The 18,253-nt window shown below is 47.3% G+C and overlaps 1 protein-coding gene across 2 annotated transcripts; it reads left to right on the top strand.

Annotated features, from left to right (window-relative positions):
• Window positions 1-3,683: 3,683 nt before the first annotated feature.
• Window positions 3,684-17,686, top strand: LOC140210136 (CD48 antigen-like). Of its 2 annotated transcripts, none has more exons than XM_072279014.1 (6): window positions 3,684-3,841; window positions 8,346-8,666; window positions 12,090-12,371; window positions 14,635-14,766; window positions 14,925-15,013; window positions 16,348-17,686. In XM_072279014.1, the coding sequence occupies exons 1-6, from the start codon at window positions 3,787-3,789 to the stop codon at window positions 16,462-16,464; spliced, it is 996 nt and encodes a 331-aa protein (XP_072135115.1). In that variant the 5' UTR covers window positions 3,684-3,786; the 3' UTR covers window positions 16,465-17,686. The 2 variants fall into 2 exon arrangements, with proteins under 2 accessions (XP_072135115.1, XP_072135114.1); XM_072279013.1 differs by having other exon boundaries at window positions 14,632-14,766.
• The last annotated feature ends 567 nt before the right edge of the window (window positions 17,687-18,253 follow it).

Genomic DNA, 18,253 nt, shown 5'->3' with positions numbered 1-18,253 from the left:
GAGTATTGTGAGCAGTTTTGGGGCCTTTATCTTAAAAAGGATGTGCTGAAACTGGAGAGGGAACAAAGGAGGTTCATGAAAATTGTTCCAGGATAAATCAGCTTTATCATATGAAGAGTGTTTGATGGATCTGTTCCTGTAGTTAATGGAATTTAGAACAATGAGGGATGACCTAATTAAATCCCACCAAATGGTAAAAGGCCTTGATAGAGTGGATATGGAGAAGATCTTTTCTCTGGTTGGAGTTTTGAAGACCAGAAGGGACATACTCGAAATAGATTGGCATCCTTTTCGAATGGAGTTGGGGAAGAATTTGTTTCGCAACAGAGTGGTGAATCTGTGGTATTTGTTGCAACAGGTGGCCATGGAGGCCAATATTTTATATATACTTCAGGCAGAGGTTGACAGATTTTTGATTGGGCAGAGCATGAAAGGGGAAGGCAAGTAATTGAGGCTGAGAGGAAAAATAGATCAGCCATGATGAAATGACAGAGCAGACTTAATGGCCTAATTGTGCTCCTAGATCTCATGGTCATCTGGAGATCCAGCAGCACATCTTGTTCACGTAACAACTGAGTCAATGCAACTCCCCCGTCATTGGTCTCTCCAAAGAATGAGTAAACTAAACTTGCAGTATATTGTTGTTCAATAGGGTCTTGTGATCACTATACGAAATGACCAAGGCAATCGACCGTACCTTTTTAGGACCGCGCACAGTCTGGGCACAAATGTACACGACAAGTTCAGCTCCATCAATATCGAGCAAGTCGCTGATGGGGTAGTCCTGCAGTAACTGATGTTCTGAGTCTCCGGCAGTGACTTGTGGATGTAAAATAGACGTACAGGAAGAACAAATACACCGGAGTGGCCGCTGTGTCTGAGCACGCCGCCATTGTTCCAGAAGCAGATGTAGAGTCTGTACGTGGTGGGGCCCCTCCCTCCTCTGTGCTCTCTCATGTCTGCTTGGTGGGCAAGACCAGTTGTAATGGGGGACTCTGAGTAGAGAGCTGGAACATATGTTTGAGACTTGTTGAGTGGGTGTGCAGACCCTTCATCATCGTAGTCACTCCTGGGTTCTCTGCTTGTCCACACCCTGAATCAGAAAGCACTGACAACTCCATCCCTCCCGCTGTTTCTTTCTTCTCCGGAGACATTCTCGAGCTCTCTCACTGGGAATTCCCATCCAGGAAGCTCTTTGTCTCCTTCAACGTCTCTGTCTGCTGCTCTCTCAGCTGCCTTGTCCATTCTCTGAATTCCTCTGCCGTCCATGGGGTCAAACAGCACCGAAACCGGCCCTTTGATCCATGAGTGAACACCGATCATCAAACACCACTTTACAGCAATACCATTTCATTCATCCCATCACCTCCCCCACATTCTACCCCGCACCCTCTCAGTGGGGGCAATTTATAGTGGTCAATTAACCCACCACCCTTGTATCTTTGGAATCTGGGAGGAAATGGGAGCACCCAGGGTAAACTGAGCCTTCACTGGGCGAACATGCAAACTCCACACAGATGGAATCTAAAACCAGGTTTAAACTGGGTTTGCTGGAGTTGTGAGACAGCAGAGCTTCCTGCTGCCCACCTGTATGTGTTTTCTCTCTCACTCCAGAGACAAATGGACTCCAGCACCATTTTCTGTTTCACAGCCTCAACCACTTCCTGCCACCATGTTACAACTTTGCAAGACTTTCACCAAGGTCACACACTTCTTGTGTCGCTGAAACCCTTCATTCGTATTCTCTGCCTTGTCGATTAAACTGTTGTGTTTCGATTTCAGTGGCTCTGTTTCATCTGACTGACCTGTGCCAGCCTCTCACTGGATCTGGCACAAGGCCACAAACAGTATTAATTTATTGCTCTTGCCCCATGTCACTTCCTTTGTTCAACCCAGTTCATCCAAATACGCAGCTCAGTCTTCCTCAGGTCACACAGGCTGTTTCTTTGATAAGCCTGTCAGTCTGACGAAATCAAAAACAGCTTTTTATTTGGAAATGATCTCTTATTTATCAGATTGTCAACCCCACTGCACCTACTGTTTGCTGCTCTGATCAAACCGTCCCCGGGGAGGAGCCAGCTCACAAAATGGTGGCCGCAGAGAACACACATAAAATGGCTGCCTCCATTCCTTCCACTACAGAGAATATATTTGTTTTTACTGTTTCCCCTGTCCCTGGCTCATTCAGTGTTCTACAGTTTTTTAATCCCCTCCTGACTGACAATCCACAGGGCCAGCATTCAATTCCTTGCTTTGTTGTACGAAATCTTCAGACTTCGGGGAGATGAGATTGTTTGATCAGGTGGGCAGAGGAAGAGGCAAATGGAAAATAAAATGGAGTTTGTGTCGGATCAGGGTAAATTGACGTTCTTCTATTCGGAGGAACTATTCCTCTATTGGTTTTTAGTCGGGTGCTGGATGCTCGGAGAGATTAGGCTGGGGGCAGGCGCCTGGCACTTGTACTCATGACACGGGTCTATCACTGTATAACAACGAGGTATAGCTCTGCTGGGGACCTGTTTGTCACTATAACAGGGTAGAGGACTTGGCCGGCTCCCCCACCAGACTTCGTCTGGTGAGGAGGGTGTGAGGACACCCGGCAGGACTGAAAAAAGACAAGACCTGACAAAGGGCGGATGAGCTCCTTGTGAGCCAACGGCCATCTTCCGTGGAAGAGATTAAAGCCTCACCACGTATCTACGAATCGTTTGCTACGCACCTAGTTAGAAGAGACATGATGAGCTTGGGCGCTGCACCGTGTGCCTGGACCTGCCCAAGGCCACCGCCTGAAGAAGGGCCGAGCTCAAAGAAGCAGCCGTGGCTGGAGGCCGACACAGCCTCGGGCACGAGTTCGGCAGGGGCGGCGGCGGGCAGTGCCAAGGCGGCCAGCGAGAACAAACTGGAGGAGAGGCTGTACTCGGTGCTTTCGCAAGATGGAAGAAGATGGAGGTGCATAGCTGCCAACCCCAGATTCGAATGGCACCCGCTGACTGACTGACAGATTCGGAGGCTGTGTCCTCTGGTCCTACACCCCTACACCATAAGAAGCGTTCTCTTATGTCCTCCTCTGTCGAGGTCTTTCAACATTGGATAGGTTTCATTGAAATTTACACTCATTCTTCTAAATTTCAGTGAGTACAGACCCAGAGCCATCAAATGCTCCTCATATGCTCTACAACATGAAATCCTTGAAAGTGAGTCCATAGGTTGTGGAATCAATTCAGAGTGGCGGTGTGTGAAGTTATCCACGCTGGTTCAGGAGTCTGATGTGTAACTGTTCCTGAACCTGGTGGTGTGGAACCTGAGGTCCGTACCTCCTTTCTGACAGCAGCAATGAAAGGAGATTATGGACTGAATGGTCGGTGTCCTTGATGATGCACGTTGCTTTCTTGTCGCAGTGCTCCTTGTAGATCTGCTCAGTGGTGGGGAGGGTTTTTCTTGTGATGGACTGGGCCATATCCACCACTTTATGTTGGCTTTTCTGTTCTTTTGGTCAGGACTATAGTGATGAGATAAAAGATCAGTCATAGTCTCATTGATTGTGGAGCAGGAACAAGGGACCAAAAATCCTCCTGATTTTATTGTTCTTATTTGGTGTGGGGTGAAATACTGACATCAGTCAGTCCGCTCGTGACGTCGAGCGCTGTGGCTTTCTGCTTGTGATCACACCTCTGTATTTCACCTTCTGCACAACACCTACTTTCTTGTCGACTGCTCTTCACAACGTACCGACTAGGAGAGGAAGCTTTGTGCAGCTACCAACGTCTATACTGTTCTGTGAGAACAATGAACACCAGGCATCTGCTGATCTCCTGCTGGCTAACTCTCTGCGCCTCACTCTGTAAGTTTGATTCAGAGCAAGTCTTTGTCTTTAACATCCTTCTCTCCGGTTCTCTGTTACTTTCGGGACTTGGGAATTTCTGGGTCCCACACTACCAGGGCAAGGAGAGTGTAGATTGGACGCAGTGAAGCTGCCTCTCCTGTCACACTCTCATAAAACACCAGTTTGACATGGAGAGCAAGAAAAGTTTGGTTACTGGTGGGTATTGGGACAGATGATTGGATTTTTCTGTAGCCATGGAACCATCCTGCTTCTAATTCTGGAAACAGAGCTTGAGAAACAGGTATCAGTTGTTCACAGGATTGGGAAGGATTGGCAGAGATGTGGAATTGAGTACATGTGACCCAGGATCCCTCAGAACCCAGGAACTGGGATCTGGTCTGGAGATGTTTCATGGGAAATGATCCTGATGGGGAATCGCTGTAGGAATGATGGATGGTGGGGGCAGGAAGTGGTGGAGGGGCACTGGAATGGAGAAAGAGAGTGGAAATTGTTAAAAGTCATCTCCCTTTTTGGCACCCAAGCGCTGGTTTTCACTCTCTGTCGGCAGACAGACTGTCGATCTGTCAATAGCCCAAATCACAAAATTGGACATACAAGCAGTGAGAAAGAATGATAAAGAAAATCCTGATATCATTGCCAGAAATGGTTGTTAACCTGTAGAATGAGTCATAAGCCTGAGGATTGAGATTGATTACGAACACAGCAAAGGGTAACAGATATATCGTTGAAGAAAGCGAAAATGATAAGTTGAAGGATATTAAGAACAGACTGTGAGAGCCAGAATCAGGACATGAAACAAACACAGCAGCAGGTACAACTGTAGTTCCCTTACAGACAGACGTGGGTCTTTGTAATGGGGAATGAAGGAACAGTAGAGGAAATAACCATGGCTTTTTGTGTGTCTTTGTGGAACACACAAAAACCTGCCAGAAATACAGGATAGACAAGTGTTGAATGCTAGTGTAGAAATAAAATCAATCAGCGTCAATGATGAAATAACATCATGAAAATGGATAATTGACACAGGCCTGATGATCTCCATCCCGGAGTCTGTGGCAAGGTGTCAGTAGAGTTACTCAACTTTCTGATTATTATCTGGCAAACTCTACAGTTTCAGGAATGGTTCCTACAGACTGTTTCAAAAAGGAGGGAGAGAGAGAAAACTGGGAACCACACATCTCCCCAGCTGACACTGGGAGCGGGGACAATGTTGGAATCTGTGATAATGGGTGAGAAATGGAAGCTGAAGGGGAATTATCACAAAGATTCACCAGACTGGTTTCTGATGTGGTGGGTCTGTCATGTCACTAGTGTGGGTAATAGACTGGGTCTCTATTCAAAAAGTTCAAAATAAGTTTTATCAGAGTAGAGATATGTCAGTACATACAACCCCGAGATTCTTTCTCTGTGGGCATACTTAGCAAATCTATAGAACAGTAACTGTAAACAGGATCAATGAACAACAAACAGCGCAAATGCAAATATAAATAAATATCAATAAATAACCTGTTCTTGAACCTGGTGGTGTAAGTCCTGAGGCTCTTGTACCTTCTATCTGATGACAGCAGTGAGAAAAGAGCATGGCCTGGGTGGTGAGGATCTTTGATTATGGCAACGTTTCATGTAGATTCTTTCAGTGGCTGGGAAGGTTTTATCCATGATGTACTGGAACGCATTTGCTACATTTTGTAGGATTTTCTGCTCAAATACATGTTGTTCCCATATCAGGCCATTACGAAGCCAGCCGGCATACTGTGGTAAATCACTGGGATTCCCCTGTGATCTAGAAATTCTTCTTTCAGTGGTATATTTCTAGATATTAAGGAGATCAAGGAAAATGGCAAGAAAATGTTTTAGTCAGGATCAGTTGAATATGTTGTGTGGTTCAATGGTCGCACGTCTGCTCCCTGCTCCTGCTTGTCATGTTGACACGAGCTCAGCAATGGAACAACAGAGCAGAGAGAGTGAGTGGTTGCATGTGTGTACAAGTGCATCTGTGTCTGTGTGTGAGTGTGTGTGTGTGTGTGTGTGTGTGCGAGAGAGAGAAAGAACACGTACCACACAATGGGAAACTTGAGTAAGGTGTATGTGTCAGAGCTATGGGTTGTTTTTAAAGAAGAAAGGGATTTTATCAGTTTGTATGTGGATTGTATTTTCTCAGTGTCACCTCATGGGAATGTAGTGTTCCTTCGACTGTGAACATTTCGTGTCTAATTGTTTGTCTTTGAACAAAGTGGGTCTTCAATTTGTGTTGCAGTGTCTCATTTGGGATCACAGGGATTGTTAAACTCTCTTTGTATTGATCACTTTTATTCAATTTGGGTTGACGTGCTTTCTTGGTCACTGAGAGTTGGAGAGACGAGGAGACTATGCTGTTGATAAGGATGTCTGCTTCGAATCTGTCAACCATCTCTACAGTAGCTGTTTTGAACAGGACAGGGTTGTCTACACACACGCACTTCCTTGGGTCAACAACTAGATCTTCTGTCTTGATTATGTTGAGGTCTATGCTGTTCTGACACCATGACAAAAGACTCTGAGTCACTCCTCCCTGATCCCATTAACCGCGTTAGGATGTGTTTGTGGGTTGGGTAATAATACAAAGATTAAGATGTTTGTGGTCATGTTTGCGAATGTAACCCCGGTTGCTCAGTGTCTGGGGAGATTTTACATTCTGCAGCCATTTATTGATAACGTCCTGTACCTAATAAAGTGGCCACTCAGGGTATGTTCATGGTCTTCTGCTGCTGTCGCCCATCCACTTCAAGGTTCAAGGTGTTGTGCATCAGAGATGTTCTTCTCCACAGCACTGTTGTAACCTGTGGTTATTTGAGTTTCTGTCACCTTCCTGTCAGCTTGGACCACTCTGGCTATTCCCCTCCAGCCTCTCTTATAAACAAGGCACGTCTGCACAAAGAAATGCAGCTCAATGGATTTTTTTAGTTTCAATCACCATTATCTGTCGTATCTAGAGTTTGATGTGTGTGAAAATCCCAGCAGATCAGCATTGAGTTGCTGCCACATGATGGCTGATTTGGTATTTGTTAACGGGTAGGTGTCGGGTTGTATTGAATAAAGTGACTATTGAGTGTGATCCAGGCACAGCCCTGCAGTGCATTCAGTGACCAGCATCTCAGTGTGGAGAAGCCATCCACAGTGAGACAGAGAGAGATACTGCAGGGAACTCGTACCTTCAACCCACCAGGTCAATGCTAACCATCAACCACCTGTTTACACTCATCCTACATTAACGTGTCTGGTCCAGACAGCGTACCTGGCCGAGTACTAAAGATCTGTGTGGTCCCACGAGCAGGAGTATTTAGCACTTTCTTCACTGTACAGCCGCATGTGGCTGGGAAATGGGTGAGAACCAGAGAAGCTGCCCCAAAGACACTCTGATCCATTTTTTAAAATCTCTCCGTCTCCATCATATGATACAGGAGGTGGAAGCAGTCAGCAGTTCAGGACACATTTGTGGAATGAGAAAAGAGCCAACATTTCAGGTCAAAGACTCTTCATTAGAACTGTGGAGAAGTAAAAACTATAGGGAAAGCGGGTGTAGGGGTTTCTCTGACAGGGTGCCATGGGGATAAGCTGGCTACAAGATTATCTGGTCAATGGGTGACTGGGAGCAGTTGGAACAGGGAGAACATGGACAAAAGGAGATTGACGACAATGTATAGACGTGAACTATTCAACAGGAAGCCTGGTCCGGTAGGTCAGGCTAGACACCATCTCCACTACCACATCCAGCTAGATTCTCTTACACCCTTCTTAAGCCAATCACCCCTGGTGGGGCACAGGCTGCTGACAGCAGCTCACTAGACACCTCTATCCATCTAAACAGGGAATTCTGACCCTCTCGCACAACAGAAACTGTAGCATTGGACTGTTCACCCTCTTTGCTCCAAGGTCTGATGAGGAGTGGCAGAGTCCTCACAGACAGACTCTAACTGGGACTCCACCCTCACCACCTGACACTGGAGGTCCAGGCAACAGGTGAGAGTCGGACAGTGCAGAGTGTACAGGAGCAACCGGTGCAAGGAACCCCCTGGGGTCGGGAGGTTCATCCTGTGGGATATTTCCCAGAGACGGCTCAAGTTGTGCTGAACCAGCTCTTTAGGAGAGCTTGGGGGACCCAGATCCAGTGACAATTCTGGCTGAGTGGTGGTCACCTTTCGTCTGATCAGTCAACCTCCTGACCCCTGCACACACACAGTGAGGGTATCCCAGTATCTCATCCCTGCCCCCCCCCCCCACCTGACCATTGATATCCGTCTGCAGGCTGCAATTTCATTTCTGAGGGCCGGGTGCAGAGAGTCTGGAGTCCTGATGAAGGGTCTCGGCATGAAACAACACTAACTTTGTGCTGTCTGTCTCACAGGGCTGGGAACAACATGATGGGCTGCTTGGCTTCCTCCCGTGTCTTTGATTTTCCCAGGTCTGATTCCTCTTCCTATCACTGACCTTACCTACGGACTGTCTTGTCTTGTCTCCTCAGCTGGGACTGGGACTCCTCCCACCACTGTGACCGGAGCTCAGGGACAGTCAGTCTCCTTACTTTTTGGGATCCCAGTCAGTCCAGACTTTGAGGTTCATTGGATTCGGGTATCGCCCAGAATCAAGATTGTGAAGTACTCGAAAGAGAACATCAGCTACTTCAGTAATGAGCAGTACAAGAACAGGATAACCTTTCATCCTGGGAACGTCAGTCTGGAAATCCATGATCTACGGAGAGAGGACTCCGGTGATTATGAGGTGATTTGCACAGCAGCAAGTTCAGGAAATGAATATAAAACAACAGTGCGACTGGAGGTGTACGGTGAGTGAGACCGGTCCCTGAAACACCCCTAATGGATGGGTGAGGGCAGATCCTGTGTGTTTCCCTGTTTACTGAACCCCACTGACTACCCGTGTCCAGATCTGGGCTCACGGTCCCAGTGTAGTGAGGGTGAGTCAGTGTGAGTTTGGAGGATACACCCGTCATATCCACCGAGACTGAGACAGGAGCCGGAAGGGATCGAACCAACATTGGGGTATCTCATGTATCTGAGACAGAGGGAGCTCAGCACACAGGGAGAATGGACCTGGTGTGAATGGCCTGAACAGTCTGTATCTGAGGGTCACAGTTACACACTGTATCTCCAGTCAAAGGCCCGGTTTGTCATGCTCAGGGATCCCAGTTATCCAGTCTGTTTCCCGGGACACTGCTTGTTAATTTCCCAGACTGAGGTCTGAGCTCAGCAAGGTGTTTATTCCTCAGCCTTCATGCTGTGCTGTGCTGAGTGAGACCCTGTGTGTTCATTACACTGAATATAGTGTCCCAGTGAGTGACACAGTACATGGACACAACAGCACACTCACACACAGCAATATGGTTCCTGACTCACTCCAACAGTAATATCACATTCACAATAATCTCACTCAGCAATGTTTGGCTGAGAAACCTTCTCTCCTCTGTTAGGACGTATTGTGTAGTTGGGGAATACACAAACATTAATCTCACCACAACCCATCTTCAGACATGAAGGTGGATTGTAGATTGAATTTAAAATGCAGCTCTGAACAATAGTTTTCCTGTAGCTGTGGACTGGAGTTGATTGCAGACCAGACAATTCTGATTAACATTCATTTTGTGTGTCTGGAGTGTGGGTGTGAACGACAAGGTAGGTGAAAAATCTATGTAGGGCCAAGGAAGCATTGTTGGTACATTGTAACGGTACAATTATCCTGCATTTACCACTGATCTTTAGCATGTCAAATTATTGTGTAATATTGAATCGGGAGTCTGCTTCCTCCAAGATTGTCTCAATATGATGCCTGTTTTTGGTGAATCACACATTTCTATATCCACCAGCTTTGGTGTCTCTCCATTGACTTCACGTTACAACGTCCTCCATCCCAGTGTTAATGTTCACCAGTTGAAGGAGGAGAACATCAGAACATGGGAAATAGAAAACAGAAGATAGAAAATCATGAATATGGGTTGGAGACAAAGACCTCCTCTGGGATCGAGTAGGGGAAGAAAGGGACTGAGGTTTACAACATTATGAGGGATACAGATCGTATAAATGCAAGCAGGATTTTTCCACTGAGATTGGGTCAGAGTAGAATTAGAGGTCATGGGCTTAGGGCGAAAGGCAAAATGTTTAAGAGGACATGACGGGGAACTTTTACCACGTGTGCTGAGCATGTTGTATGATCTGCCAGCAGAAGTGATGTATGTGAGTTTGATTTCAAAATTTAAAAGAAATTTGGATAGGTACATGAATGGAATGGTTGTGGGGGGCTACGTTTTGGGTGCAGGTTGAGGTGACAAGGCAGATTAAGAAATCGGCATGGACTAGATGGGTTGAAGGGCCTGTTCCTGTTCTGTAGTATTCTGGGAGTCTATGACTCTCTGAATCAGACAGTAGTCAACAAAACCTTTCAGACAATGAACCTGTTCTGAATATCATCTCTATAAAGGAGGGAGATCTGCAAGTTCTGCATCAGATCCAGCTGGAGATGGGCCCTTGTCTATACATTGGTCTCACTGGAATAGTGTCAGAAGTCAGAATAAGTGTGTCAGAGTGGGAGCAGGATGGAGAATCAAAGTGACAGCAACTAGAACTTCTGAGTTACAATTGTGCCTGAACTGAGATGTCCCTCAAGGTGGTCAGTGACACTGTGCCTGGTTTCTCAGTGGAGAGGAGGCCACCGTGTGGACACTGAGTGCAATTCACTGCATTGGGAGTGCACCTCAATCTCTGTTTCAGCTTTTGGTTCCCTGCATGGAGGGAAGGGAAACTGTGAAAGTTCATATGAAGCCCCCCTCCTCTGGATGTCCAGAAAGTGGAGTGGGACGTGGAGTGGTGGGAGTTGTGGGTTTGGCAGAAGGGCAGACAGAGGTGTTACTCAGGAAGAAACTGGTCAAAATATGTAAGAAAGAGGGAAGGGAGTGGAATGTAAGTGGATCATCAAATTTGCGGATGACAGTAGTTGTGGGTATATTGGACAGTGAAGAAGACAATGAAAGCCTGTAGCAGGATTGGAACTAGCAGGAATAATGAGCCAAAGATTGTCAGGTTGAATTTCATGCAGACGAGTACGAAGCCTTGACCTTTGGGAAGTAAACCAGCGTGGAACGTACATGATGAGCAGTCGGGCACTGAAGAGTGCGGTAGAATAGAGAGATCTGGGAATACAGAACCATAAATTCTTGAAAGTGGTGTCTCAGGTCGATAGGGTCATTAAAAAAAGCTTTTGGCACATTGGCCTTCATAAATCAAATTATTGAGTACAGGAGTTGGGATATTATGTGGAAATTGTATAAGACCTTGGAGAGGCCTAATTTGCAGTATTTGTGCAATTCTGGTCACCTACGTACAGGAAAGGTATCAATTAGATTGAAAGAGTGCAGAGTATCAGGACTCGAGGACCTGAGTTATAGGTGAAGGTGGGGGAAACTTCTTCACTCAGAGGGTGGAACAAGGTGCAGGTGGAAGGGTTGGAACCAGGTTCGATTTCAATGTCCAACAGAAATTTGGATAAGAACTGAAAGGGATGTGGAAGGCAATATCCAGATGTGTATCAATGGGACTAGGTATGGACTAGATGGACTGAAGAGCCGGTTTTTGCACTGGAATGCTCTATGATTCAATGGAGTCCCATTGAAAGGGCCAGGAAGCATAGATGTTGATGCACTGAAGGTGGAGACCAGTGGGGTAGAAGGAAAGGGTCAGAGGAATCTTCTCCTTGCTTTCGGTGGGAGAGGGTGTGAGAACAGAGACGTAAGAAATGGCACAGGTTTCAGGATCTCAAGACATCATCGTAATCTGGGCAGGCAAAGTGGAGATTGAGAGACTGACAGAATAGAGTGGGCTGTGTCTTGTGTTGGACCAGATTAGGGCAGGTCAGGGCTTGAGCTCACTCAGGTTTCGAAGGGATGCCGGGACCACACACAGGAGGAACAAAAGACATGGGAATAGAGAGAATTCCTGGAATAGAGTGCTATAAACAGGACATGATGGAGAGTTTGTCGATTGCGTTTGTGGGTTGTGTTTGGGAAAGGGGGCTCAGCACGTGGGAACTTCCTCCAGCAACAAGTGACTGAACAAAAGGGTGAGGGATCGTTGGGTAAAAATGAGGTGGGATTGGCTTGAAGTTTACTCTGGACTGTTGGGGATGGAACCAGGGAGTTGGGGATTGAGCTGTTTTCAAGAATCTCCTTTACTCATCTTTCATCTCTCTCTCACACCCTCAGAGCCCGTGCCAGGAGTAAACATCACTGTTCAGAACATCACTGGAATCTGTATCGTCGCCCTGACCTGCTCCGTGACCTCTGGCAACCCCACCAACTTTAGTTGGTGGAGAGAAGTTACAGGAGACAACAGCAGCCATCACATCTGGAAAGACGGAAAGACGATACGGGTTGATTGCACAGCAGAGATGGAGGATGTTGTGTACAGGTGTGAGGCCAGAAACCCCATCAGTGAGGACACCGCACAGGTCTGGCTGGGGGACGTCTGTAATCTGGACACATGTCGTGAGTGTCCGACGAAGATGTTGCAATTTAGTTAGATCTCCTGTCCCAGGAGTGTAAAACGGGACAGCATAGAACAGCTTCATAAAAACATAAAAAATTTACAGCAGATTACAGACCTTTTGACTCACAATGTTGTGCTGACCATGTACCTACTCTAGAAACTGCCTCGAAATTCCCTACAGCATAGCCCTCGATTTTTCTAAGCTCCATGCACCTATCGAACAATCTCTTAAGAGACCCTACTGTATTCACCTCTACCACCATTGCTGGCAGTTCCATGCACCCACCACTTTCTGTCTGAACACTTACCTCTAACACCCCCTTGTACCTACTTCCAAGCACCTTAAACGATGTCCCTTTGTGGCAGCCATTTCAGTCCTTCAAAAAAGCCTCTGACTATCCACACGATCAATGCCCCTCATCATCTTATACACCTCTATCAGGTCACCTCTCATCCTCCGTCACTCCAAGGAAAAAAGGCCAAGTTCACTCAACCTATTCTCATAAGGCATGCTCCCCAATCCAGGCAACATCCTCGTAAATCTCCTCTGCACCCTTTCTATGGTTTCCACATCCTTCCTGTAGTGAGTGAGGCGACCAGAACTGAGCCCAGTACTCCAAGTGGGATCTAACTAAGTGTATCTCCACTGATTTTAATCCAGCTCCCTCACATTGGCCCTCAGTAACCCCTCTCCTCGAGCTCAGCCTTCACCTCCCTGACCACTCGGTATCTCAACCATCCTAAATAATCCTTCCCTCCAATCGAATCACTCCCTCCCTCCAGCAACAGTGCACAGTTGATTCAGTGTGGACCTTCTGCAAAATGTACTGCAGTTCCTCACCCAGGCTGTGCTGACAAATAAGATCGGAGGCCTGAGTATAAAATCCAAAAACGAAGGTTACCTACAAAGTTAACGGTCCTCTACAGTATCCTGTCAGACAGAATACATACAGACTGGAGTTGTTGAGAAGGCATATGGTACATTAGCCTTCTTCAACCATGGGATTGAGTTCAAGAGCTGAGAGGAAGTGTTGCAGCTATAGAGGACCCTGGTCAGACCCCACTTGGAGTACTGTGCTCAGTTCTGGTCACCTCACTACAGGAAGGATGTGGAAACTATAGAAAGGGTGCAGAGGAGATTTACAAGGATGTTGCCTGGATTGGGGAGCATGTCTTAAGAGAATAGGTTGAGTGAACTCGGCCTTTTCTCCTTGGAGTGACGGAGGATGAGAGGTGACCTGATAGAGGTGTATAAGATGATGACAGGCATTGATCGTGTGGATAGTCAGAGGCTTTCCTCCAGGGCTGAGATGGCTAACACAAGAGGGCACGGTTTTAAGGTGCTTGGAAGTAGGTACAGAGGAGATGTCAGGGGTAAGTTTTTTTACGCAGAGAGTGGTGAGTGTGTGGAATGGGCTGCCGGTGATGGTGCTGGAGGCGGATATGACAGGGTCATTTAAGAGACTCCTGGATAGGTACATGGAGCTCAGAAAAATAGAGGGCTATGGGTAAGTCTTGGTAGTTCTAAGGTAAGGGCATGTTCGGCACAACTTTGTGGGCCGAAGGGTCTGTATTGTGCTGTAGGTTTTCTATGTTTCTATGTTTGAGAAGATGGGCAATTACAGTTTTGATTCCTCCTCCATTTTCTTAATTCCTGCCACAAACATTTCCAAATGTGTCTGTCAACAGTATTCTTCTTTTGTGTCCCACTGGGAGCACCATGGAGTAGGAGGGGTTGGAGCGGAGTGTTGTGATCGTTACTGGAGGAAATAGGGGATGAGGGGACTGAGGAGTATTGGAGGGGAGGGGTGCGGGTCAGTGATGTAATGTTGATTAGAGGGAATGGGGGATGAGGGGACTGAGAGGTATCAGAGGGGAAGTGATGGGTTTGGAAGTGAGTGATTTGATGGTGATTGGAGGGAATGGGGATGGAGGGATTGAAGGGTATTGGAAGGGAGGGGTGGGGTGGAGGACAGTGAGGTGATGGTGATCGGACAGAATGAGGACTCAGGGGACTGAGGGATATTGGAGGGAATGGGGTGGAGGGACTGAGGGATGTTGGAAGGGAGAGGAGCGGGGTGGAGAGGTGGGGTTTGGAGGGGAGCTATGTGATGGTGATTGTAGGGTACTGAGGGACCGTGTTGAGGTGACAGGGAGTTTTCTCCGACTGAGGAGGGATGGAGTGAATTCATCGATCCTGTGTCACTGGGAGCATGAGGACTGGATTCATCAGGAAACCTCTTCTACTCTCTGTTACAGCAGTGCCAGATGCAGTGATCCTGAAGATTGTACTGTCAGTGGTGGGAATCGTCCTGATCTTTGCTCTCACTGTGATTCTCATGGTCACACGGAGGAGAAGACCTGAGGGAAGGGAAGTAACTTCAGGGACTGAAGGCGAGTGGATCTGACACCCTGTTGTTGAGTCTGGTATTTGGGGGAGGGAGAGAGAGGGGATGGGCAGGGGGGTGACAACAGGGGTGGGAGAGAGGGCTCAGATAAAGTGGGGAATGGTTTCAGTACAGATCCTGTCACCTCTCCTTTCTGTCCCACAGACCAAGCGGAGACGGGCATCATTTACACAGATCTTCAGTGGGTGAAGAAGAATCACAGCGTCTGGCAGCCCCCCAAGGGGAATGACAGGGTAATGACAGACACGTTACCCCTGGAAAGAGGCCACTCCGGGTCACTCTCCCTCCTTGGGGCAGACTGAACATAAGGCCTACATGTAATCTGCACAATCCCAGGATCAACCACAGGTCCCCATCACCAGAGATCGTTCCAACCACCACTGCGGAACTCAGCAGCGCACACACGGGGGCACAGCAAGATCCCACGTACCACTGAGGAGTCAATTGAAACTCTGCCTCAGTGATCTCCAGGCCTGGTCAGGCAGATCTAACAGCAATTGTACACACCCCACAGTCACTGAGTGCACTGTCCCCCACAAATCCGGTTACTGAGGTTCACTGTCCCACACACTCCCAGTCACTGGGGTACACTGTCCCCCACACCCAATCATTGGGATACACTGCACCCACACACACACACAGTCACTGGGGTACACTGTCCTCCACACACCCTGTCACTGGGGTACAGTACCCACACACCCAGTCACTGTGGATCCCTGTCTCATACATCCTGTCACCAGCGTATGCAATCCCTCATTCTCCCAGTCACTGGGGTACCCTGTCCCCACACTCCCAGTCACTGGGTTACCCTGTCCCCACACTCCCAGTCACTGGGGTACCCTGTCCCCACACTCCCAGTCACTGGGGTACCCTGTCGCTGTACGTGAGGTTATGCCCAGTAATGTGTGCATTTCTGAAGATCAGTCGTGGTGTTAATATTTGTGTCGATGGGCAGTTAGTGAGTTCATTCAGAATGCACTGAGAGTGAGACCGTGTTGATGCTGGGTCAGTATGATTGTTTGTTAGTTGATTGGTGCTGACTGGGTGATCTGAGTTTCCATCATTGTGTGTCGCTTTGCATGTCCAGGTCTTTTGTGTCCATGTGTCACGTGTCGATGTGCCCAGTCTCAATGTCTCCCCTCTCCAGAGTCCTTGTCTCTGTATCCAGTCTCCATGTCCTGTCACTAGATCCTGGTCTATATCTCCCTGTCTCTGTGTCTTGTCTCCCGGTCCTGGTCTGTATCTCCTTGCTTCTGTGTCTTTGTCTAAATCTCCATGCCTCTGTGTCCTCATCTGTATCTCCCTGTCTCTGGGTCCTGGTCTGTAACACTCTGTCTCTTGTTCATGCTCTGCAAATCTCTGTCCCAGGGTCCTGGTCTGTATCTTCTTGTTTCTGTGTGCTGTCTCCAGGTCCTGTCTCTGTGTTCTGGTCTCTATCTCCCTGACTGGGTCCTGGACTCTATTTCCCTGTCTGTGTTTCCCAGTCTCCAAAAATTCCTGACACAGTGTGTCCTGTCTCTGTTTCCCTTAAATCGCCCAGAGCTGACAGGTTCTGTTTCTTTTGTAGTTTGCTGGTCCGGAGGTCGTTGCCGAGACTAATCCCACTGAGTATGCTGCAGTGATGCACCATGCCAGACCCCCCATGGATGGGCTGAGGACAGAACCCCTGGACAGTATCCTGTAGCCTAGGATGGATCGTCTCTCCCTCGGCACTGGCACAAGGAGGGTACGGACTCACAGGGAGATCTGCATGTGGGACGGAGGCTTGGAGATGCAGGTTTCCTCTGTGTCCCACTGTCGTGGTGAGGGGTGAGGTCTATGGGACAACAGCATGGCTGCTCTTTGCTGCTGTGCTTTGTAAGTGTTGAATGTTAGTTCAATAATACTCCCCAGTTTTGCCTGGTGGAAGAGACTTTGTCAGAATGTGCCCTTGTAGATTATCACCTTGATTAATCCTATTCAAACAGTAGTCAATAATCAAATGAATGATGTGAGCCTGTGCACAGTTTCCAAATGCTCACCACTCTCCCATCTTGAGCGATCAACTGTCAAACACTGGTTCACACCGAGGGTACGGAATTATCACTGGGGAAAAATGGAGGTCCAAGAGACTCTGTCAACCTTCTGCCAGAAATCAGGAAGGGAAGGAAGAGGGCGGAGGAGAGAAGATTTCAGGCTGATTTCAGGATTTGTGAGGAATGTTTATGAGGTGGGACTCAGTGGAGAACAGGGATTTAAGGGAGGGAGAAAAATGGAAAGATTTAGGGAGCAACAACACACACAAAGTGCTGGAAGAACTCAGCACGTCAGACAGCATCTCTGCAGGAGAATAATACTCAACGATTCGGCTGCCTGCTGCCTGAACTGCTGAGTTCCTCCTCCATGGAGGGTGTGTTGCCCAAGTTTCCCAGTATATGGATGTGTCTCGGGTTTAAGGGAGAGGGAGTTGTTGGAAAGTGAGGAGAACGAGAGACAGGGATTTAATATAAACGATGCAGGAATACAGCATAGACGGGGAGCGACAGCGTTGTGCAGGATCTGGTCCAGTGATCTCATACACCCACATGACCATTCGAGCTCTCTACACCTCACTAGGATGTGGAAGGCATGTCCAAAAGTTTAATCTGCTGGGATCCAAGGCAAGTTGGTACATTAAATACAAAGTGAGATTGGTAATAGGAGGCAGAGAGTGATAGTGGACTGTTGCTTTTGTGTTTGGAAGCCTATGGCCAGTTTCGACCCATAGGGGTTGTTGCTGGACCCTATCTGTGTGCATTGGATGCGATGTTTCATTGATTCTATTGTGTTTCTTGGATTTACTGAGTATGCCCTCAAGAGAATTAATCTCATGTTTGTATATGGTGACATATATGTAAATTGATAATAAATTTACTTTGAATTTTGAATGTACATTAATAATTTTCCATATGGATGTAGGAGAGATCCAAAGACCCTGATAGAGATCTACAATATTGTAGGCAGAATAGACATGGAGGTTTGTAAATTTTTCCTCAAGGCCTAGTTGTTTAAGGCCCTACATGATATAAAGGTGGGGAATAGGAGGTTCAGGAGGACATTTAAGAAGAAGGTTTTCACCCAGGAGGTGAAAAATCTGTAACATTCTACCTGAGGGTATGGAGGAGGCAGAAATGCTCACAATATTTCAGAAGTGTCCGGACAAGCAATTGTGTTGCCAAGCAATAGAAAACTACAGACCAGTTGCAGTCAAGTGTAATCGGGTACTCATAGGTTATCACAGATAGTAAGGGCGTGTTTCTTTATTGTGTGTCTGTGACACCATCGGATTCGACTCCTTTCACAAGCACCTCACAGTTCAAACTACATTTATTATCAAAGTGTGTAGACATGATACAACCTTGAGATTCATCTCCTTACAGGCAGCCACAAAACAAGGAACCCAAAAGAACCCATAAAGAAAAAAAGACCAACAAATGTGCAGAGAGATTAAAAAA

The sequence above is a fragment of the Mobula birostris genome, chromosome 14 (assembly GCF_030028105.1).
Source record: "Mobula birostris isolate sMobBir1 chromosome 14, sMobBir1.hap1, whole genome shotgun sequence".
In the NCBI taxonomy this organism is placed as follows: Eukaryota; Metazoa; Chordata; class Chondrichthyes; order Myliobatiformes; family Myliobatidae; genus Mobula; species Mobula birostris.
Note: the sequence above shows the minus strand (reverse complement) of the source record. Positions and strands in the feature narration are given on the sequence as shown.

Bases quoted from the DNA above. Each gene is read 5' to 3' on its own strand.
- LOC140210136 (XM_072279013.1), top strand. From the start codon at position 3,787: ATGAACACCAGGCATCTGCTGATCTCCTGCTGGCTAACTCTCTGCGCC. The intron at 3,842-8,345 runs GTAAGTTTGATT...TTGTCTCCTCAG, and splicing joins AACTCTCTGCGCCTCACTCT to CTGGGACTGGGACTCCTCCC. The intron at 15,014-16,347 runs GTAATGACAGAC...TTTCTTTTGTAG, and splicing joins CCCCCAAGGGGAATGACAGG to TTTGCTGGTCCGGAGGTCGT.